Source organism: Sphaerodactylus townsendi, linkage group LG05, assembly GCF_021028975.2.
Source record: "Sphaerodactylus townsendi isolate TG3544 linkage group LG05, MPM_Stown_v2.3, whole genome shotgun sequence".
In the NCBI taxonomy this organism is placed as follows: Eukaryota; Metazoa; Chordata; class Lepidosauria; order Squamata; family Sphaerodactylidae; genus Sphaerodactylus; species Sphaerodactylus townsendi.
In genome coordinates, this window is record NC_059429.1 from 42,695,797 (window position 1) to 42,721,011 (window position 25,215).

Below are 25,215 nucleotides of genomic sequence, written 5' to 3' on the forward strand. Positions count from 1 at the left end.
TCTTATGAAAGAAGCAAAGAAAAGAATGACGGTAATGAAATCAGCATTTGTTTTCCAGTTGAAAAGGGAAAGAAAGAAGTTGGGTTTACAGGGTGGAACTACATACAGCATGTTAAGCTCCACAATTATTTTGAAGGAGAGTTATTTTCCCAACCACAGCCATTTCAAGTGAAGAGAAAGTAGCCATATTTTTCTCTCAAAAGGGGAAAGCGGTTCATGGATGACTGTTATCAAAAGGAAAATGGCACAGGAGGGCCTCTTTCTCTTTCCCTCATACTGTTTGCCTCCTCAAAATAACTCTTTTAATGTGCAGTTCCTCACAGTATCACAGAAATGATTTCTAAATTAGTCCCCTAAAAGAAGAGCCTGGAAACACACTCTGACATATGACATATGCATGTAAAAAAAAAAGAGGAAGAAAACAACAGAATTCAGTCAGATTATTAACTGCATCTCAACGCCCTTTTTAATTTATTTTTGAATTTTCTTTTGACATTGGGCCCCCACCCACCTTATGGAATGGTCTGCCTGAGGAGGTCAGGAATGCTCACACACTTCTGGCTTTCCACAACCGCTGAAAAACTGAATTATTCAGGACAGCCTTTCTACACAGGCAATACAGCTGCACTGTGCTAAACGATGTACGTTACCTAGATAAAATATTAGGGACTACTGTGTTTAGATAGTTGATACAAAGATCCTATCATGTAATTTTTGCATCATTTAATGTGTCATGTCCTGTGTTTAGATTTCTGATTTGATTCTACTTTGCTTCTGTTCTGTGTTTAGATTTCTGATTTGATTCTATAACCTTAAACCTATTGTATTGTTTATTAAATACACCTGTTGACTGCATTGACTCATTCTGTGTAATCCTCCTTGAGTCCAAGTGAAAAAGATGGACTATAAATAACATAATGAAATAATTAAAAATAAATAAACTCTGGGAGATAAACTGTTTTGGAACATACAGAATGGTTTCAGTACAGGATCAGGTAGGGAAGCAACATCATAGAACTCGACAACCCTTCCACCTTTCTAGCAAAATTGTTAGATTAAAAAAGCAAGTGTGTAAAATAACCATAAAATGCTGCTCAAAAAAAGCAACAGAAAAACTACTGGTAGAAGCTTGCATTTCCAGCAGCAGAGAGAGAGTCAAAGTTGGCATAGCAACAGCCACCCACACTAATGAGTGGCAAAAAGAGAGAACTTATTGTTAATAAAAACAATATGCTGAGATATTTAAAAGCTTGAGGAGACCCTGGAGATACTTAGCAGGAACAGTTCTCCATAAAAACTTATTATTAGTTGCCCCAAGCAGTCTGGAGAGAAGCAGCAGAGTTACACTGGTGGTGGCCTATTTATTTACATCCCACCTGTCCTCAGCATGGCTTACCAAGAGGTTACCCCATTGTGCCTTGACAAGAAACACAAAGTATGGAAGATACAAAACAAGTAAACGATAGGTTTCACAGCTGTCAAATAGTTGGCTTCCTAGTTATTTAGCCCCTACCACTAGCAGCCCAATAAGGCTATGTTCACATTGCTAGTTTTGAAGCTTTGATGAGAGAACCAGTATGGTGCTATGTGGAGCGATATCTAGAGTGTTGGGCTAGGATTCATGTTCCACTCTTTATTCTGCCATGAGGCTTGCTGGGTGACCCTTTCAGCTCAATCCAGACTGGACTGGCTGGCTGGCAGGGGTGCCACACTGGCCCCTCCCAAGGGCTTTCCCATGGCATTGTGGGGGGAAGTCTACCAGAATCCCCCATGGGCAATTGGAGATACTCCGCGGAAAACAAGACCTATCTCCAAGGTCATATCAGCCAGTGCAAAGGAGCTGAATGGGCAGTGGAAGCTGACTAAGCTCAGCTCCACCCCCAGGAATGCCCCTGCCATTCCCCTGTTGATACAGGTCAGGAGTGCCGAAGTGGAGCTGGGTGCTGCAGCAAGGCATTCCAGGACTCCGCAGTGACTGGGCACCAATTGATTTGCCCCTCCACCAGGGTAAGTGCCCCAGGGAGGGCAAATCAGCCAGCACAGGTCCACACCACCTCATGGGCTGCCCAGCATTCATTCTCTCAGCTTGACCTTCATCACAAAATGAGGACAGGAAAATTATGTAAGCTGTTTAAAGCTTTATGGAGGAAGGATAGGGTAAGATCATAATAGCTGGATGTACATATGTGCAGTTCATACTGGTTTTCAGGTTCTCATTCTCCTCACTGGGTTTCCAGTGGGCCAGTGTAGTGGCTTTGGATAATCACCCACTTTATCGACCTCCTGCTTAATTGTCTCACCACTACCATCACAGCATTATTCTGTTGTTCATGCCAGCCTTTAAAATACTAATCTTGGTATTCCTGCTATATAGCTATACATGTACAAACTTCTTAAAAATGATCATCCAAACAATGATTTGGGAAACCAATTTTTTCTTTTACAAATCATTTTCTTAATTACTACTACTAACAAAATAAAACTGAAGTGTGACAACCACTTGAAGTGAAGTAAAAAGGCAAATTATTATATTTTTAAAGCATACAGCTAGATGATACACCACGGGCAGGAAGACTCAAGATTTCCCCTTCTACATCTTAATAATTCCAGCTGGCATACAGCTGCGATTTTGTAAAAAGGCTTTGGCCCACAGCAGACTATATGACAAAGTCTGCTTGTTACATCTGACTCATTTTTAATTCACATTTGTCCTTGAGTACAGAAAAAAGAAAATGTTTCTGCCATATGATTGTTTCTTAAAGAAGCAGCAGCAAAAAGTTGTTGACTGTGAGGAAAATAAGATTCCTCTGATAAGATTAAAATACTCTGATAAGATTAAAAGCAGTTTGATTGATGGGCTGCGTTTTGAGGACAAGTTAAATGCAGCCTACTTCATATGCACATGATCTAAGGCAACTTTCAGCAACTTTCAGCTGAAGATACAGAATCAAGGAACAGTACAAAAATGACTGCTTAGAGTTTTATTTTAAGAAGAAATCATTGCACAAGTGTATATATATCTCATATTGACTGCGTTGTTTTACTCTCATGGGGGAATTGCAGAACACAAAAGACCTATCTGGATCTTGAGAGAACTTTAAGGAAATGCATTTTTCCACAATGAAACCATAAGTAATAACTTCCACCACAACTTGATTAAAAGTTGCTAAGAAGTCAGCAGGTGGGGGCGGCAGTGGTGGTGAAGTTAACACAAAGTTGCTTTGCTGGTGGAAGAATGGTGCATCCAGACCATGGCCCTCCAGCTGACCAGTCTGTACTAGACATAAAAAATATTAAAACCATATTTGGTCAGATATGGCTTTTCCCTATGGCCATACTTCTGCCTTGTAGCACCTTACATTGTTTTGAAGTTGGAAAGCGAGAAAATCTGGCCTGCTAGATAAAGGCTGTGATCTGTATATATACTCTGATTCAACAGATATCAATCTCTGTCTATGGAAGAACAGTGTCATGTGCATAAGCTTCTATAAGATCCCAGAAAAAACAGGCAGCCTCCTCATATATTGGCTGGCAAAAGTCACAGTGAAAGAGATTGGCAAACACTAGATGCATATATTGAAGCATCTGCACCATTAAAAATCAATACAGAACACCACAGATGAAGATACACTTTCCCAGCTGGTATGTAAGGTAGATAGGAATACCTATCCTGCTCTGTTATCTGGGCTGTCCAACCCTGATTCTTTGACTGGCATGAACAGTCTTGCAGCTATCTCTGAATTGAACCAGTAGTGGTTTGTTATTGTGGGCCATTAATCATGACAGAGGAATGAGAGCTCCAGGATCACAGGCAGAATGTCTTTGCTGGTGAAGTGTTGAGAAGCAACCAACAGATGAGGGCTGTTACCTCTGGGACTCGCTTGTGAGAATCCAGGTGGTATCTGACTAGCTATTTGTGGAAATGGGTTGCTCAAATAGGTAGACCACCAGTCTGATTCAGCATGACTACTTTCATGCTGTTATGGAAATGACCAGTGGATGAGCTACAAGCAGAGGAAACCTCCAAGGGAAACCTTCACCAAATACCGGGGTGGCATAGAGAATCACAAGTAGGCAGGGGCGTAGCTAGGGAAAATGGAGCCCAGGGCAGACTCTGAGTTTTCTGCCCCCCCATAGGCCCCTGTGTCGCCAGGCCCCCACACCCCCATGCCCCACTTACCTTAGCCAGCAGCTGGGCCTAGCAGGGAAGTGCGTAGTGGCCTCTGCCGGCCCAACAGGGAAGGACTGGTCAAGGCTGGCCTGGCAGTGGCTTCCGCCAGCACTGGCAGGGTGGGGTGAGGGGGGAAGGAAGAGGGGTGTGGGGCAATTTTCCACCCCCACGTGACCCCAATGGCATCCGCCCAGACTGCCTGTCCCCACCCCGTTCCATGGTAGCTATGCCACTGCAAGCAGGAGAAAATGATGGACATGAGTTGCAATGAAAATGAAGGAAGAGCTTTAAAATCGGGCCAGATAAATAAAACTTTTCCTGAAGATGCCAGCCACTGATGCAGGTGAAACATCAGGAAAAAATGCTACTGGAACACAGAAATACAACCCAGAAAACCCACAACACCCTGTGGAGACAGGCCAGAATGTGTATAAAAATTTGTATTTAATCAAGAAACATGGAAATCCAAATGAACCAGAGATTGCAAAGAATCAAAATGGGAGCTTCTGTGTAAGTGACCAGAAACCTGCAGTTTTGTAACAGGTCAAAGGAATGTTTTAGGCTTGTCAGTGACTATGCAGGCAAGCAAAATAACATCTTTAGTATCTTGGCACTAGGGGCCAACGTGACAGCAGAAAAATGCATTTTATAACTTTGGTTTTTGGGTTAGAAATGAATGTGATTAGTTAAATCAAAAAGTGTTTTTATATATAGTTAAATGAACACATAAATGATAATGAGAAATTCACATGTATTAGTATTTCACTATAATTCTATTGTCTTAGAATCAAAATTTGTAAATCATGTTTTAACATTTCATCCTGGGGAACAGGAAGTTTTATGATTCTAAAGATTCTTTTAAAAAATGAACAGGTTGAGCAGAAATAAAAAGTCCTGAAGACATCTTGGGGAAAAAGCTGTGTAAACGTCCTCCCCAAAATGCTTCTTTTAATGTCCTTAAGATACTTTATTCATGCTGTGCAGAAACAGCATTTGCAGTTTTCTGCTCCAAGCCTTCAGGGTTGTGCAAGTTGAAAGTAAAGGACTCTGCTCTCTATCTTAGCCTCAGACTTCAAAGAGACAAATAAGCCCTGTGTATCCTTCCTTTTCTGCTGCTGCTGTCCCTTTGTGTAGACTTCTACTCTTAGAGAATCTTCATTCCTTTTGACTAACACCTTCTTCCTCTCCCTTTTCCTCTCTTCTCCATCTTGCAACCATGAGAGCAGGATATGCTTTCCTGCATCTCCATTCATCTTAGTTCAGCTGGTTAGTTCAGAATGCTATCTCTACTCTGTCCTGTCTAGAAAGGAGTTCCTTGTAATAAAGGACTCGTATTAGTTTACTAAAATAAAAGGCTCCATGTAAACTTTGTCTCCTAAGCAGCACCTCAAATTTCACTGTGCTATCTGTAGGGGAAGCTTTAAATTTTAAAAACTAATGATAATAAAACAATCATAACTTACTAGAAGGTTTGCATTATATGTAGATAGATATGCATGCATACATTGTCATAATTTGGAGATAACTAATGGAAAGCATGCAGTAATTCAAAATCAGATTCATCTGAAATTTCAGTTAATATTACTGGCCTTTTATCAATTATCTCACAGGTAATTCAGATGTACACCTTTCAACCTCAAACCTCAATGAAGTATATGTCAGAGATCAGACATTTTGATCAAGAGTTGATGCCTGTTTGTATGACCTACTGATGTCAATGTTAGGTCACCTTCCTAAGGCTCCTCTCCCCCACCCCGCTGATGCAGAAGACTTTTATGACTGAGACACAACATATAACCAGGCTAGCAGAAATTAGCCATAGTGACATGAAATCAGCTGTGCTGCCCTCCAGCAGCCCAGCACAGCTATTACGGGGGCAGCTGGAGGGAAATTCTCTTTGATGGGATAAAACATGCATTTGCTTATTGAGGGACAAATGCAAGCTGACATCAAATAACTCCCACAAACATCTCTTTAGGTATTGTTGTTAATGATTCCAGACCATCTGAAAAACCAGTCCACCCACAGACACACAGGAGAAGATACGAAAATGAAGCATGATGTGTGTTGTTACTAATCAAACTTGATTTAAGTCATTCAATCATCCCTTCTCCTCTCAGAAAGAAAAGTAAAAGGAGGCATCAAAAAATTGATGGCGAAACACTGCACTTATCTCCTGAGAAAAGTACAAGAGTTAGGTTTTGTGCAATTGAAAGAGTGAAAAATGTAAACAGTTGTCAGAAAAGAGGTCCCTGCCACAGCAAGCCTTCATGCATAGCTAAAAATAGCAGGAGCTGTTAGCACCCTGCAGTTCTTGTAAAAATTACAGAGAAGCTCTCCCCATCCCGCCCCCCCAGGGGATCTGCAAAGGACAGCTCTAGAGCAAAGTCTTCAAGGTGCTTTTTCCTCCAAGAAGCGTGTCCACACAATTTTGTGAGGGAGAACTGCACTGGTGCAGAACCTGCATGGATGCCTGATCAGGGGACAAAAAGAAAACTTCCAATGCTGGAAAGTTCTCTGCAGCAGAGAAAAGTCAGCTGAATGGATCTATAGGACTGACCACTTTAACTGGTTGTGGTGGGTTTTCCGGGCTGTGTGGCCGTGGTCTGGTAGATCTTGTTCCTAACGTTTCACCTGCATCTGTGGCTGGCACCTTCAGGGGAGTATCACAGAGAGAAGTCTGTCACATACTGTGTCTAGTGAGAAGGGAATGTTCAGTGGGGTATAAATTGTCCATGTCCCAGGGTGGGGAACCAATCAGTAAATGTTTGGGTGGAACTTGCTATGCAAAGCTGTGGTTGAGTGCATTGTATTGTGGGTGGGGTTATCAGTCCATTTACATTTATAGTCGCATTTGCATTCCCTGCAGCAGCAGCAGTATTGCTGAATGCAAATCCTGTGATTGGGTGGAGCTCATTGTCCATGAACTTAGTATGCCCTTGGCCTTTAATTCTGGTGTTTTTAAGTACTGGTAGCTAAGCTTTGTTAATTCTCAGGGTCTCTTGTTTCTTGTTGAAGTTGTCTTGGTGTTTGTGAATTTCAATGGCCTCCCTGTGCAGTCTGACTTAGTAACCTTTTGAATTGTCCAGAATTTCAGTATTTTCAAATAAAATGTTATATCCAGTTTTGTTTAGGACATGTTCTGCTAATGCAGACTTTTTAGGATGATTAAGCCAACAGTGTCTTTCATGCTCCTTAACACGAGTCTGAATGCTGCGTTTTGTGGTTCCCATGTAGACCTTTCTACAGCTGCAGGGTATGCAATAGACTCCTGCAGAAGTGAGGGGGTCTCTCTTGTCCTTTGTTGAGCATAGCATCTGCTGTATTTTCCTGGTAGGTTTGAAAATGGTTTGTAGGTTATGTTTTTTCATCAGTTTCTCTATTTGATCTGTGATTTCCTTGATGTATGGTAGAAATATTTTTCCTGTGGTGGGCTTTTTCTCCTCTGGGTTTCTCTTGGTCTTAAAGCTCTTCTGATTTCTGTTGTGGAATAGCCATTAGCCTGCAGAGCCCAGTCTAGATGATTGATTTCATCAGGGAGAGGGTGAGGTTCACTAATTCATTTTGCATGATCTGTCAAAGTTTTGATTATGCCACTTTTTTGTTGTGGATGGTGGTTGGTGTTTTTATGTAGATACCGGTCTCTGTGTGTTGGTTTTCTGTATACTGTGTGGCCCAATTGATGGTTGGGTCTGCAAAAGACCAAGACATCTATAAAAGGCAGTTTTCCTTCTTTTTCAATTTCCATGGCAAATTGGACGTTTGGGTGGATGCTGTTAAGATGGTCCAGAAAATTCAGAAGTTTCTCCTAGCTCCAGATTGCAAAAGTACCGTCCACAAATCGGAACCAAGTTGCGAGTTTCCTGGGTGCTGTTTTGAGGGCTTGTTTCTCAAAATGTTCCATGTAAAAATTGGCTATCACCGGGCTGAGGGGGCTTCCCATGGCTACCCCATCTGTCTGCTCACAGTAATCATTGCCCCATTGGAAGTAGCTGGTTGTTAGGCAGTGTTGAAACAAAGCTGTGATGTCATCTGGAAAAATCTGGCCGATGAGTGTGAGTGTGTCTTTCACTGGAACTTTGGTGAATAGTGAGACAACATCAAAGCTGATGAGTCTGTCACTGGGGTTGAGATGGAGATTGTTAATTTTCTTGATGAAGTGGGCTGAGTCTTTAACATAATAAATTGTGTGTCCCATGTGGCTTTGTAACTGTGAAGTCAAGAATTTTGCAAGTTCATATGTGGGGGAACCAATCGCACAAACAATAGGTCTGAGTGGGATGTAGTCCTTGTGAATTTTCAGGAGTCCATATAACCGGGGTGGAAAAGCTTCTGACTTGCAGAGTCATTGGCGTTGTCTGGTTGAATGGAGGAGTTCTTAATCAATGACATGGTTTGGTGAGTGATTTTCTTGGTTAGGTCTTGTTTCTGTTTTTTGTATGTTGTGGGATCCAGGAGTTCTCTGAATTTTTCTTTATATTGTTCAGTCTTCAGGATTATTGTAGCATTTCCCTTGTCCACTGGAAGTGTGATGATTTCTGGATCTGAGCTGAAATTCTTAATGGCATTTTTTTTTCCTTTCGTGTGATGTTGCTGGAGGGAAGTTTTGCTTTTCATAATATCGTTGCTGTTTCTCCTCTAAGTTCCTCTGCTTCCTCTTCTGGAAGATGCTGGATGGCCAATATATACCCCATTAAACATTCCCTTCTCACTAGACACAGTGTGTAACAGACTTCTCTCTGTGATACACCTCTAAAGATGCCAGCCACAGATGCAGGCGAAACGTTAGGAACAAGATCTACCAGACCATGGCCACAAAGCCCAGAAAACCAACCACAGCTAGTTGAATCCGGCCATGAAAGCTTTCGACAATACATTGACCACTTTACGTTTTTCATCTTGTGGAATGCAACAGTTGAAGTGTCTAAACTGGAGAAGATATGTACCAACCATGTCAGAAGCATAACACAGCATTTACAATGGTAAGCTGCAGTTCTACAGTCAAAGCTCTGCTCAAGACCTGAGTTCAATCCCAGTGGAAGTTGGGTTCAGATAGCGGGCTCAAGTTGACTCAGCCTTCCATACTTCAAAGGTCAGTAAAATGAATACTTCAGCTTGCTTGGGATAAAGTGGAGGCAATTTAGGAACACAATGGCAAACCATCTTGTAAACAGTCTGCCTAGTAAACATCATGATATGACATCATCCCATATAATCATTATTAACACAGTGCATACTTTTTGAAAAGAATTTATAGCAAAGATTTCACTACTGATACTAGAGACTGAATTATGCAAGGCTTAAGGAAATGAGCTGTGAGCAGAAATCTTTGGTTCATATTTTAGCTCAGCCATGAAGTTACAAGCCACTATCTCAGTTATTTCTTTGTAATACTTGGGTAATAATACTGATCTATCTTATATGACAGTTGTAAGAATGACTGAAGTAATACAACATGCCCTGAACCTTCAACAACAGACTAAGCATTATTTCTATATCTACCAAGCCACCTGTTAAGGATTGAGGGTTTTGTCCAATGCTTTCTTTCTGTTAATGAAATAATGCTTTCATCAGTTTAGGATGAAACTTCAGTCAGTTATTCCATCCTATCACAGATGCCCACACTGCACTCTATATGGTTGCAGGAGACCAGGGGACAACATTTCAAGGGCAGGGGAAACTGTAGCAAAACAGGATAGGTGGGAAATTTCCATTCTGTGACTGAACCTCTCTTCATGGTTCACTGCGAACAGTGAACATGTTGTGATAGGTTTAAAATAGCACCAATGCACACATGCATTCTGTCATGCTGACACAGAATTCAACCAATCCTATGGCTAGAAATGCTGCAAAAGCCTCAGCAAACCCATCTGGGAAATGAATTTACCTTTTTTCCAATATAATCAGACTACAAACAGGTCAAAGATGTGTTTGGATTCCATTACTTAATCATTTAAATTCATTAACACCTCCACTTTTCTCCTCAGTAGAGAATCAAAGCAGCTTACAACATTTTCCTCCTCTCCATTTTATTCTCAGAACAATCATGTGAGATGGGTTGGGCTAAGAAAGTATAACTGGTGCAAGGTCACCCAACAACTTTCATGGCTTCAGTGGGGACTCAAACTTTAGTCTTCCAGATTAACCCACTTAACCACTATACCACACTGGCTCTTTAAGCAACTTGAACAGCTGCCAAGCACATTTGCAGATGCCTACTGGTCAGAAGACATCTCACATCTGATTATGGGAATCAGCTGGATGTGGGTTAGTATCTACAATGCCCCCTCAGCAAGATAGCTACACAGTGAAGTTGAGAAAGGTAAAGGAGAAAGAGGTATTTCCTCCTCTGGCCTGGGCTAGAAGCAATACTTTTGATTTCTGCATTGGAAAAGAAAAAGAGCTCCTTTCTCTTTCCACCCTCCTGCCAAGCTGGGTGGAGATCTCCACACTGCAAATGGGAGAGAAAGAGCTCAGTTTTCTTGCCACTTTTCCAAGTTGGATGGGGACAGAAGGAGTATTTTTAATGTCTGCCTTGCAAAACTGAAGACAGAAAGAGGTCACTCTTGACCACCCCCAAACAAGGTAGAAAAGATTCAACACTTTTAGTCTTCACATTGTAAAAGGGGGATAACAAAGAGCTCATTTCCATTACCCCCTGGCTGGGTGCAGAGCAAAATTTCCACACTAGAGAATCAGAAGCCAAACCTCAACTGATCTCTCAGCAGCTGGGAGTCTGCATCTGATGGCTGCAAATAGGCTGTACCTGTGAATACACACAAAGATGTCCCAGACAGCCATCAATTAATTGGCCACTTCATCACCCCTGGTGAATGGGAAGTGCACCAAATGGGTAGGAGTTCAAGCATTCATAATACAGGCCACTGTACAAATATGATGGTCCAATATGCAGATGTTGGAGGGTAGTTTGGGTAAACACACAATACAGATCCCCTTATCACACCTAGCCTTATTCACAGGGACAGAGGGAGAGGAAATTATGCCCAGGGCATGACCTGCCCGCGCGCTTCCGCCCCCATGTGATGCCATCGGCGTGGGCCCGGGGTGTGGCACACACACCCCCACACGCTGCGTTGCAGCTTTGCCACTGCTCATACATACACATAGAGGAAAGATATTTCATACACAATAATAACAAATGCACACCTGTTATATGTTGCATGTTTGTGCTGACAAACAAAACATCAAAAATTTAGGCAGTTTGATTTACTCACGGCCAAATATGTCGCTGCATATATGCTCAGAGCTGCATCTTTGGATGGAAATGTTTTTCTGGCTTTCATTATAAGATCTGGGTTTCCAGAGCACACTTCTGCACTGCTGATGAACTGAGTGAACTGCTGACATCCAAGAGCAGTGTAGTTGGGTTTACAAAGTGCAAGAAAATGTGGTGCAAGGTTCCCAGTTACTACTTGTCCTGCATTTACAAATATATCTGTTGCAAAAAGTCCAAATGTGTAAATACCTAGAGAAAAAAAAAGAACAGTAAGAACTATATTTCTACAATTTCCCCTTACACATAGACTATGGTGATTGCAACATCTATGTAAACAGAGCGCACCATCTCACATTGGTCAAGTGATTAAAAAAAACAAAAAAGGGGGATCTTGGATTTTGCGGAGAATTCTGGGTTGGATCCACTGGAAAAATTAACCGAAGGTACTGGTGAGGCTGAACTTTCTCTGCCTTCCTCCTCCCCCAAGTAGCCAGCATTTTGTCCCTGAAAATTAGGAGCACCTCTGAAGCTAAATGTGCCACAGTCAGGGAGGCAAAATAATGAGACAGAATCAAGTAAAGGACTTGTTGTTGTTCCCTTTGCAGATTGTATCAGCAACAACAGACTGGCCACATTGAGACAGGCAGTGAGAAGAAAATCCTGAATGACTGTCCCAGCATGGTGTGGTGGTTAAGAGCAGGTGGATTCTAATCTGGAGAACGAGGTTTGATTACGCACTCCTTCACCTGAGTGGCAGAGGCTTATCTGGTGAACCAGATGTGTTTCCGCACGCCTACATTCCTGCTGGGTGACCTTGGGCTAGTCACAGTTCTCTCAGCCCCACCTACCTCACAAGGTGTCTGTTGTAGAGAGAGGAAGGGAAAGGAGGTTGTAAGCCACCTTGTGTCTCCTTACAGCAGTGGCGAAGCCACAAGGGTGCCGGAGGTGCGTTGTGCACGGGGTGCACGCCTGGGGGTGCAAAAATCGCCCCCAGGCCCCTCCCCTTCCCTTCCCCCCACAGCGCCCCCACCCCTCTTCCCACACTTACCTTAGTTCCTTTTTCAGGCTTCAAAAGGCCTTGTTCTCAGTAAAAACGGCCTGAGGAACTACAGTTCCCAGGAGACCTTGGGGCTCACAAGGTCTCCTGGGAAGTATAGTTCCCATCAGGCCTTTTTTTTACTGAGAACAAGGGCTTTTGAAGCCTGAAAAAGTTCTGAAAAAGGAACTTAGGTAAGTGTGGGAAGGGGAGAAGGGGGGCGCTGGGGATGGCAATGCGGGGGGGCGGGGGATGCCACGGGGGCGGGTGGGATGCCATGGGGGCGGGGTGGGGCACAGCAGGGGGCATGGGGGCGGAAAATGTGGAATGCACACCGGGCGCAGTTTGGCCCAGCTACACCTCTGCCTTACAGGAGAGAAATGTGGGGTATAAATCCAAACTCTTCTTCTTCTTCTTTACTTTCTAGGGATGTATACGAGTAAAGCAATTTTGGGTCCCCAGATTTCCTGCTCTTCCATCTTCATTAAAATAATATTCAGTACTTTCCTTCTATGTTACCTCTATCTTTCACACCCTGAGATCAAAATGTAGAAGTATTATCACACAAGACCACAACTGGGTAGCATCAGGGCTGGGACAGAATGGAACAGCTGATAATGGTGGCAAAGCAGAGTTAAGGCAAAGGACTGAAATGAGTATGAATGGAAACTAAAGTGAAGTGGCTATAGAAAATGCTTCAGTAAAATGTGAGCTTCACATGCATGAACCAACAAAGAGTTACTGTGACTGATACACATCTGCCAAAGAGATCCTGCATCTTTGCTAATTTGGGTAGTTCACACAGGTGCCATTATCACATTAAGTTGCAATCATTACTGTACAATTCTAAACAGAATGACACCCTTCTACAGATTGATTTCAAGGGTTAAGTCTGCTTAGGACTGAACTGCAAATCCAATCAAATCTGAGGCACTTCTTTCTGAGTACACTTGATTCAGGTTGGATTTTAACAGCTTCATGACTTTTTTCAAAACACTGGTTTAACTGTCTAATCTAAGAAGGCTGCCTAGGATGGTCTTGAACAGTGCAATCCTAAACAATGATGCCTAAGTCCAAATAAATCAGTGGACTTAGAAGAGTGTAACTCAGCTTTGTATGGTCAACCCAGAAAGGCCATTCAAAGGTTTAAAGCTAGTCATAAATCCTTACAGAAAAAGACCTTGAGAACAGATACTGTACTTCTGCAAGTAAAATTTTTACCAGTCAAGAAAGTATTTTATTTCATCAGGATTCTAAAACCCCAAGAACTCCCAACATAACAATATTCAGGGTACTGGATCACCCCCTTTCAACTTTATTTCTTTCCCAACCAAATAAAGTTAGATGAAGTACTGAATCTGTCACATTGCTAGAGGCACACTGTCATCATTTCTTTGCCTCTGAATTTGTTCCTCAAAGCTACACTGCAGAAATAATTTTCACTGATGCCAGTTTTTTCCTTTTTTTGAAAAGCTCACATTACTAAGATTATGATTTATTATATCTAAATATTGTTGTGACTCTCAGGAGAAATTTTAAAAAACCCAGGACCTGGGAATCTCTATACTGGAGAAAAGATGATTGCAGTGATATGGTTGCCACCATCCAATACCTAAAGGGATGGGATGGACATGTGATCAGTCCTGTTAGATGTTAGATGTCAGGACTCAAATCAATGGCTATAAACTACAGCAAAGGTGGTTTCATCTACATTTGAAGAATAATAATTGGGTTTCTAACCTTATTTTTCTCTATCTTCAGAAGTCTTGAAGTGGCTTACAATTGCCTTCCCCTCCACCCCCCTCACAACAGGCACCTTGCACAATAGGTGGGGCTGACAGAGTTCGGAGAGAGTTATGACTAGCCCAAGGTCATGTAGCAGGCTTCATGTGGATCACTGAGGAATCAAACCCAGTTGTTCAGATAAGTGTCTGCAGCTCTTAATCACTACACCACTGGATGTCTTCTTTGAGGGAGAACTTCCTGATGTTGCGACGTATTTGACATTGGTGCTGGATTCTTTATCATTGGAGGTTTTTAAGTATCGATCGAATGCCTACTTGTCAGGGATATTATAGTTGGGATTCCTGCATTTTCAGGAGGTTGAACTAGATGACCCTGGAGGTTCCTTCCAATTCTGAAATTAAATAAATAAATACTACATCTAGGATAAAAAGCTAAACTGTTCTCTCCTTTGTTATTCCACTATAGCTTATGGCAATGATACTCAGTGATTTGGCAGGTACATGACACTTATGAGAACTGTTCCTCAACATAAAAAAATACCCCAATTTTCAGAAGGAGGACACAGCCTTGCCTGGTACATCCAAAGGTTGGCAGGTGGTTTCCACCTTGAAACACTTGCTACTAGAAAAGCAGGTAAGCTGTGAGCCCCCCTGAAATACAGACATCATGCCAGGGATGGAGGCAAACATGGCTCTTTTGGTTGATAGAGCTCCACCTATGCTCTATGGAAATATCCAACAATTGATCCGGTAAACATAAACAGCAGTAATGTTATATTCAGATAACTGACAATGGAGTAGATCCCATTTCTGCTGGTGTAACAGGAAGGAGAGATGCCCTTTCAACACCTAAAAACTACACTATAAATAATGAGACCTACTTGGATGAAAAACTACATAGGATGGCTACTGAGAGGAGAATTGGGCAAGGCCACCTCTTCTCCTTTTTGCATTAGCAAAAATGCTGGTTGGATTCAACCCAATATAAATACTCCATAAATTCATAAAGTACATTTCCACTATAGACAACTGTGTATAGTTTCTGTTCTTGGAAAATCTGCATAATTGGTGCATTGTTTAACTATACTTTTGACTATAATGTAAAAAAATGCAAGTATAGACAAGCAAGAATGCAGGTCATGTCATCTAACAAAATTATAATATGCAAAATATCACATCATGAATTAAAATAAACAAGAGATTTGGATAACCAGTATTCAGATAAGAAGTTTTATCCTGTCTTCGTTTGTATGCCATATAACTAAGGAACAATTAAAAACAATACTCAACATTCTTACCAAGGAATCTGACAGTCCTGCGCATGAGTGGATTTATATAGCAACAGTCTCCGGTTAAGATGGTTTTTTCTTGGTTTTCAAAATCCCGCGTGGCCATTTGTAGGCAAAACACGGCAGTTTCTCCGACAATTATCTTGATGGGAAAATGAAGAAGAAAAAGGCACATCAAATTTCAAGTAAATAGACGGCTGATTGCCACTCATCCCTGTGCTACACAAACAGTAACTACTCTTATTAGAATTTCAATAAATACTGAATTACAACTATCTATTGCTCAAGGATGAGCCTGAGGCCCAAAGCTACCTAGAAGAAAATCCACCAAAATACCACATGTATCTCAAGATATGGGCCAAACTTCACCAATCACCACTCAGTTTTATATGTCGATTCTTATTTGACAAAACTGGTAGGTTCGTTCATCCTGCGTGAAGAGCACTGTTGATAAATCAACTGGAAACGGCATCCTTTCAACAGACATTTGTTTGACACGAATGTAGACATTTTAAAGAATGCACCATTGCTATAAGATATGATCCTGTAACTGCATGTGTCTCCTCATGGGTTTCTTTTCAGAGAGTACTCAAGGACAAAGTTATCGCAGGATCAAGAAAAGGCTTGCTATTCTGAGCCAGCTGGAATAACTGCATGGGCAGATACACACAGCAGGGGTTGACATGCGCCAACTGGGAAAGCCTGAGTTGAAGCTACTATTTCCCTGCTTGTTAAACATCCAAAGCTGCCCCACAGTTAATTGGGAATGAAGCATTAACAATTCATGCTTATCCTACATATACATTCATGAGGCTTTAATGAGCCTCAGTGGATGAGAGAGCTCTGGCCTAAAACACAATTGAAGACCAGAGCGCAACTTGCACTTTCAATGAGTGACCTTAAGGCAATCTTTTATCATTTCTCGTTCACCAGTTTGGAATTTGGATGAACTAAAAGAAATCTTTCAGACTTTTACGGGGGCAATCTGAGAACTTTGGTTAAAAGTAGCAGTTTAAGACCTTTCCAGATCATAGGCAGCTGAGCTATTGGACAAAAACAAAAAACAAAACAGATTAACGTTTAAGAATAAGTCAGTACAGTTTTAGAGGGTAGCTGTGTTGGCCTGCAGCAGATTTGAGTCCAGTAGCACATTAGGGACCAACTGGATCTTCAGAGCATGAGTTTTTGAGAGACAAAGCTCCCTTTGAGAGACAAAACTCTAAGGTGTTACTGGACTTGAATCTGGCTCTACCAAGGAAATGTGTTTTAGATAAAAGATAATGTATAGTTCAATGTAGTACATTTTCTACAGGCAAATGTTGCATTCTACTTTTTTAACTGAAGTGTAATTTCTGAATATCTCTGCTTTATATCCTATTTTATTTGTAAAAAATTATAGGCTGGTCTTTCAGAATTTAAAGAGCAATAAAATCTGAGACAGTTACTCCATTGATTTCAGTGGATTTACATTGGAATAATTCTCCATTGGACTACACTGCTAATGACCCAACCACTAGTATAGAAGAAGAGTTTGTATGTATACATTTCCTTTCTCTCCTGTAATGATTGTCACAGTAGATTACAAACTTTCCCATCCTCTCCTCACAACAGACAGCTTATGAGGTAGGTGGGGCTGAGAGAGTTCAAAGAGAACTGTGACTAGCCCAAGGTCACTCAAACGGGCTTCATGTGTAGGAGTAGCGAAACAAATCCAGTTCACTGGATACGAGTCTGCTACTCATTGAAAGAGTGGGGAATCAAACCAGGCTCTCCAGAGTTCACCATTCTTAACCACTGCACCACTCTCTTTCTCAATATAGTTCTTTCATATGGAGTATCTCTCTCCCCCCAGCAGCAATGTGATTAACAGTGCAATCCAGAACAGAAGTACTCCAGTCCATGCTCCTTCAAGGCAATGGGCTTAGCCTGAAGTAACTCTGTTCTGGATTGCACTGTAAATGTATTTCTGTTACTGTTTCATTTAAACATTTTCCAAAATGCATGGGAGCCATTCACAGTTAAGTGGTTCCCCAACAGCTGGGAGAATATGCAAAGGGCACTTCTGAGTGCCAATTAAAAGACCTGCAAATTGAGTACTATGAATGCTCAGTATTCCCACAACAGAAGTAATATTGCAAAACACTACATCTGGATGCACAGACCCCACCCAAAATCAAATCAGTATAAGTGTGCACATTTACTGTACTGCACTATACACTGTCTGGAAAGGGCAGGAGAAATTAAGAGATCTCTGATTTGTGAACCTATAAGCCAAACATTTTCAGGCTTCCTCCTGCAACCAAGCAAGCCAGCAACTTATCTCTACAATTATAACATAAAAACTCTTGCACATGTCACCCTTACATAGGAATGGGTGGGCCAGGAAGAGGGTGGTGCCTCTAAAGGCAGAAGTGTGAAAATGTATGGAAAGCTGAAGGAAGTAAAGCTGTCTGGCTGGGAGCCTGAAATTTAATAATAGATGAAGTTACACACACAGATTTTTGTGTGTTGTGACTGCATAGCCCAAGAAGTTTTAGAACAAAATTATCAATATCTTTTAGGAAAAGAACTTTATTTAAAAAAAGATTTACAGTATTATCAATAAACATATTGAGGATCAATGGTTGATTAAACTTGACTCCTGTTGGCCAAGTTTAGACATCAGGGAAATTCATGTTTGCTGCTCAAAATCTTTTTGCGGAACAGGAATCAATCAGAACATGTACAAATAAAGTTTATCAAATGTGAATTAGAATGGTGAAAAAAATACTTTTAAAAGCTCAGTATATCCTTCTATGGTTTTTTCATCAAAAACACTTCAAAGTACAATTCATTATGTGAAGATCTGAGTGTTTCTGACTGCATAATATATTTCAGAGATAAACTAGTCCCTTTTCTAGCAACCTTCAAAAACAGAACTCTGTTTATATGCAGCACAAGACAGGTACTTTCCCTCTGGTGTGTTGCACATTGGCTGATAAAGGCAACCATGACTGGCAATGGTTGTTTTAAGAATATAATTCTCAAGAAGGAAAAAAGAGAAATTGGCATTACAGAGGTTTTTCTCCTTAAGCTGAGGTCAGGGTTAATCATCTTTATGACCAGCTAAAGAATGACTGACCAGTGGTAATTGGGACTCTTTGGCAAGCCTCAAGGGAAATCCAAACATACTTTACATTAGGATACCATGGGCCCCCCAGACTAAGAGCTCACTTGGACCCCTCTAACACGGTGCTGGGCATCGCATAAGCACTCCCCGACTCCCATGCCACCGCTGCCCTGCTGACACAGCAGGGGCATACCAGAGGTGTTCCCAGGGTGTAGCCTGTTGATTTGAATGAACAGATTTGTACCTACATTCTTCTTAGTCATTGTGTTGGAATATTATTTTGATTCTGCATCTCTAACCTCTCAAATTATTTCTTCATTTCAGGAACCTGCTGGTACACACACTTAATGATCCAAATCTTGGTTATATTATTTCTCATTAGCCTTCTGTTTTGCTATAATATGGACACTTAGTCTTGGTGTTCACATCAAAACAGTTGGTTCAGTAATATAATACAAATGCAAAGGTCATAAGATTAGAAAAACCATCCTCAGCTTGTGTCAATCCTCTTTTTATGTTCACATATATCTCACCTAATTCCCAACGTCACTAGAGCCTCCAACACACATAACTTTGGTCCATGCAGGTCCAATAACCCCAGTATGGCTTCCCTAGTGATCAATGGGGACTCTCTCCTTTCCTTTCTCATAATAAGAAAAGCTGGTTGAATCCAAGACAATCTCAGGATCAGGCATTGCATTGTTCTTATAGAAGCACACAACCTGAGCATGGCTGAGAATTACCTTGGCTGCCGTTGCTGCCTGGGAGAGGGGCAGGCTCGGCACCAGCATCCAGCCCAGCAGGTGGGGCCGTTCTGCTGCCAGCTCGAGCACATGGAGGGGAGGGGCTGCAGGCTTATAAAGGCAGGGAGGGCCTTTCCGTGCCTCTCTCCCACTCGAGCTATGACAGCTTCTCATCTTCTTAGTAACATCTAGTAAACATGTCAGCGTAATAAAATGGATAGTGAACCAGATTATACCTGGGAAGACCTGGATTCAACTCCCCGCAGTCATAATTGTCACCCCATGCCCTTGAGTTAGTTGCTCACTCTCAACACTTCACAGGGTTGTTAGAGAATGAGGTAGAAGAGGGGACAATCCAGTATGAAAGAAGTCAAAGATGAAAAACATGACTTATGAATAATAACTGTGTAGAAAGATGTTATTTCATTCCCTGCAATCTGTAGGCAGCAGCCAATTAAAGGGAGTTAGGCTTGGAAGGAGGGTGAATGTGATTATGTCCAAACATGTGCTTATTCTACCAGGGAGGAAAATTCTAGAGAAAGGTATACAGTCTCTACCATTATATCTAATTCTGAACTGGACCATAAAGTATGGATAAAAAATCTATATAATAGGGCCATGATCACATGGGACAGGGGGTTTCAGGCTTGGAAGAAGCCAGATGTTTGCTGAGAAATTTGCAATAAACACGCACACAGAGGTTTCAAAAAACTCAGTAATCATAGAAGTAATGCCTGCTTCTCAAAAACATCACTGAGATCCCATGAGGTTACACTGTGATCTCACCAGCCATTTGGGGTGCTTCTGGCAAGGAAAAAAGGGAAAGGGGATGAGGAAATATAACATTATTTAGCTGTTTAGATGTTAAACAGATGAACTTTTGCCCACCTTTAGGCAGTGCAAAGCTTTGCCAGCTTTATTATGAAAGTGAAACTATTGTTAAAGACACATGAAAAGGGTTCTTAAGAACAGCCACCATTTCTGAGCCAATTCCCATATAACAAAGTAAGGGAGATTTTGTCCACAATTTCTATCTAAACTTACACTTACTCCATCAGAATAAAATAGCTGAAATTACTCAACAGTTTCATATGTGTTTTTTCTATGACCTTCTGATTTTGATCATTGCCACATTCTTCTCTCTCTGCACCATGAGAACCTGAAATCTCTACATTTTCATCCTTAAGGGATGATGATTGTGTACCATGATTGCTGCTCAAGGTTAATGGTTTCCAACGCGCCTGTTGGAGGACGGTTTCACTGGGGGACAGCACTCGGGCTGCCCAGTGTACAGATCAGATTGCATGCTGCACCACACGCTTCTTTTCATCCTTTGTCACAGAATCATAGAATCACAGAGCTGGAAGAGACCCCAAGGGCTATCGTCCAACGCCCTGCAATCCAGGAATACACAATCAAAGCACTCCCGTTGTAGGTTCATCCAGCCTCTGTTTAAAAATCTCCAAAGAAGGAGACTCTACCACTCTCCGAGGCAGTAAATTCCACTGTCGAACAGCCCTGATGGTCAGGAAGTTCTTCTTAACGTTTAGGTGGAATTTCTTTTCCTGCACCTTGAATCCAATACTCCATGTCCTAGTCTCTGAGGTAGCGGAAAACAAACTTGCTCTCTCTTTGACATAGCATCCCTTCAAATATTTAAACATAGCTATCATGTCCTCCCGTAACCTTCGCTTCTCCAGACTAAACATCCCCAGCTCCCTAAGTCTCTCTTCATAAGGCATGGACTCCAGACCTTTTACCATTTTGGTTGCCCTCTTCTGGACCCGTTCCAGCTTGCCAACATCCTTCTTGAATTGCAGTGCCCAGAACTGTACACACTATTCCCGGTGATGTCTAACCAATGCAGAGTAGAGAGATACAATTACATCCCTTGATCTTGACACTACACTCCTATTGATACAGCCCAAAATTGCTTTGACTTTCTTGGTTGTCGCATCACACTGCTGACTCATGTTTAGTTTATGGTCTACTAAGACTCCCAGATTCCTTTCACGTGTAGTGTTGTCAAGCCAGGTGTCACCCATTTTATTTGTTATGCCTAAGTGTAGTAGCTTATATTTATCTCTGTTGAAATTCATTTTGTATGTTTTGACCCAGCTCTCTAATCTGTCCAGGTCATTTTGAATTCTGACTCTGTCCTCTGGGTTATTAGATACCCCTCCTAATTTGGTGTCATCTGAAAACTGATTAGCATGCCCTCTATTCCATCACTGAAGTCATTGATAAAAAATATTGAATAGCACTGGGCCCATGACAGAACCCTGCAGTACCGCACTAGTCACTTCTTTCCAGGATGAAGATGAGCCATTAATAATCACCCTTTGAGTTCGATCAGTCAACCAATTAGAAATCCATTTAATAGTGGCATTGTCTAGTCCACATTTCACTAGCTTACTTGCAAGAATATTATGGAGCACTTTGTCAAAAGCTTTACTAAAATCAAGGTATGCTACATCCACAGCATTCCCCTTATCTACCAAGCTTGTCACTGCATCAAAAAAAGAGATAAGATTGGTCTGGCATGACTTGTTTTTCAGAAACCCATGCTGACTTTTTGTGATCACAGCATTCCCTTCTAAGTGTCGGCAGACTGTCTGTCTAATGATCTGCTCCAGAATCTTCCCTGGTATTGGGAAGATTCTGGAGCAGATCATTAGACAGACGGTATCAAATAAAACAGTTTGGCTATGGCCAGAAATTTTACCCCACAGACAAGAGTGTTGTGTCATTATTGTGGTTTGGGGACTCTGAGTAGTACCGATCCTGCCCACGGGTGGCAAGTGGTTTTCAGATGTTCACTGCCACTGAACATAGACAACTTAATGGAACAGAAGTTGTTCTCTTCCATGGAGCTATCTAACCTTCTTCTAAAACCTCCAGAAATAGTTACAACTGAATCTGATGGCAGCAAATTGTGTAAAGCTCATTATGCACTGTTTATCTGTTTGTCAAGTGCCCCTCATGCAAGAAAAGTGGAAGAGGAGAAAAGGGGGGATCTCTATACATTTCCTGTATGCCAAACATTATCCATGCCTATATTAAGTTCCCCTTGCTTTAGTGGTTTTTTTTAAAACTGAGAAATGTGTATCTTCTTGGCAACCACTGACACCTCAGGGAAACCCAGTTCACATGCTAACAACAACTGGACTGAAGAAAAATTTATTAGCATAAACAGCAGCCCTTAGTGAGTCTGCAAATGAGATTCACAAGGTTTCTTAAACTGAAGCTAGCTTGTGAGGTGAGCACTTTGACAGGAAGAGCAACAACAGAATAACTATCGGTAGCAATTTCTAGTTCATTATGTTGATCCTTCCCTTGAGGCCACTTCTGCCGTGTTTTCCTTGTCCTCATTGCTCCTTGCTTGTTTAAACTGACACCAAATACACAGTTTAACTCCCTCATAAACTGAAGAGTTTTTTTTTTCTATTAGGAAAAATAACAGACCATTTTAAGGGAAAGAGAACAGTTTACCTACATGAACGGAACTGGGTATATTGCCAATTAGATCCATAGTGAAACTGGAATTAAACACACAGAAAACACTTAAACCAGTTGCTTGTTATTATGAAATAAATTAAAACCCTATCACGTAAAAATGGAAACAAAGTTATCATGCCATCATCAACAACATTTTAACAAGTATGATGTGACATCATTTTATGAAATTAGTTGGTGGGACAGCCAAATCTGCTGTGATAGCCATCATCAGCATTATGAAATGACCTTTGTTCCCCTTGGGGGCAGCTGTTATGGTAGATGGTATAATTGTTCATTGTATAAAACTTTAATCTTCCCAGTTATACTTTGAGTTCCTTCCCATTCCGTTTCTTAGCTCAGTTTTCCTATACCAGTGATCCCACTGGTAACTTTCCTGTTGTCACCCATTTATTTTTTTGGACAGTAGGACAGTAGGATGCTTATCTGAAAGCAAATAGCCAGTCCTGGCTTTCCTGGACCTCAATAGAGGCAGAGGTGCCACCAAAGAACCTGGAGGATATCACCTCTGTGTCTGCAGGGAATATCCATTCAGAAACAGCAGCCTCCATCATAGTAAGATGCTTAGTTCATATTTCCCAACACTGTGTGTTGGCCCCAGCCCCACATGGGAAACACTCAATCCCTATTCTCAACATTCCAAAAGCACCCATAGCCTCAGAAAGATTGTTGGCCCTGATCTGATCTTATTCCCACAAGACTGGATTGCTGCACAGTCCTAGTAACCTGTTCTCACTGTTTAAAAGCAACTGCTCAGCTGCTGGCCACAAGAAAAAAGTACCATATCCATGCCTCTATCTGTAAAATGCAGTGCAATAATATTAGGGCACATACAGTAATTTTTCTCTCTCTCATTCTTTTTGCCTTGAAGAGCTAGTAAGTTTTTCAGGACAGAAAAATATGTTACATGCAGCCAGAATGCACCATGCCACATTTCAAAGTTGGAAATTAAAAATGTGTTGCAATTCACAATGCCAACCCAGGATTTAAATAGTGAGGAGGCATACCTGAGACAAACATGGTGGCAGTTCACGCTGGCAGACAGAAGAGACAGAATAATGATACAATCTGTCACTGGCCTCATCAGCCTGGTACTAATATTTGCCACAGGTAAGAGGATTCCACAGGTGCACAAAAATAATACGTTCATAGCTGGGCAGATTATTTGGAGAAAATTTAAAAAATACAAAAGAATTGACTGAATTGCTAGAAAGAACAAATCAACCTGACATTTTAACTCGGGAGTATGAGTGATAAATACTGTAGGAAGTCATTTCATAAAATACAAAGTTACAAGATCTATCATTCACTTATCTGTCTTTGAGTTATGTGTTTTAAAAATCAACAACAAAGGATGGCATTGTTTTATGATATAATGGAACTACAAGCTTTCTTTTTCTTATCTTTTGTACTTTGTCTAAGCAAGCTCTTTCATTCTCTATGAAAGAGGAAATCTTTCACAGCAGCCTATCTTGCCAATGTTGAAAGTATATGGGCATTGATAAAGATGGGGAAGGAGATGTCTAGCTAGGATTGACAGTTCTGAGTTGAGAAATACCCAGGAATGTTGGGGGTAGAGTCTAGAGAGAGTGGGGTGTGGGGATGGAGGGGGGGAGGGACAAAGGGACCTCAGAAGGTTCCTTATAGTGCCTGAGTCCACAATCCACAGCAGCCGTTTTGTCTTGGAGAACTGATCTCTGTCATCAGGAGACCAGCTGCAATTCCAGGACATCTCCAGCCACCACCTGGAGTTTGGCAACCCTACTTATAGGGGGCCTTAGGTAGAACCAGATTTGGAGTGTACCTGGGAACATCCCTAAATTCCAACCTACATTAAAAAGAAATCAGAATCATGGTGTGCGCATATGTGTTACAGAACTAAACACACAGCAATCACTAAATATATAGTTTACATGCTAGGTTTGTTTGTGAACTGACAAAGATTACAGGAAATGCACAATTAAAGAAAATGCTCAGTGTTTTCACCTTGAGACTGATAAAGTCTTTTAAAAGCAGGAGAGGGGGGAGCTGAAACAAGAGTAAAAGCGTTTACCAGGTTCCACTATGTTCAGGCAAAAGCAAAACACAGACTCACATTTGTCTGTGTGGGCTGTTCAGGAATAAATAGCTTGTTCCTGTACTAACACATACAAGAATACATTTGCTCTAACTTGGCAAAAAAAGAACAGAAGGTACCAGCTTCCTTATGAAAAACCAGCCTATTAGCCTATTCTTTCTTAAATTATGGGTTACATCTTCCCAATTAGTACTGCTATTGGAGGACACTTCCATTAATGGAAGAAAACTTCCCTGCTTCTCCATTGTCCATTGCTATCTTCTGATCTCCCTAAATGCTGTTTCTAGAGGAT

At 41.4% G+C, this 25,215-nt stretch overlaps 1 protein-coding gene across 4 annotated transcripts in view; it reads right to left on the reverse strand.

The window, feature by feature from the left end:
* PLPPR5 (phospholipid phosphatase related 5) overlaps nt 1-25,215 on the reverse strand; it is a 194,077-nt gene that overhangs the window by 126,076 nt on the left and 42,786 nt on the right. For all 4 annotated transcript variants that reach the window (XM_048496290.1, XM_048496286.1, XM_048496288.1 and 1 more), the window contains exons 2-3: nt 15,488-15,620; nt 11,407-11,657 (exon numbers count right to left, since the gene is read on the reverse strand). In XM_048496290.1, coding sequence (XP_048352247.1) covers nt 11,407-11,657; nt 15,488-15,620 — 384 coding nt within the window. The remainder of the gene's footprint in view (nt 1-11,406; nt 11,658-15,487; nt 15,621-25,215) is intronic.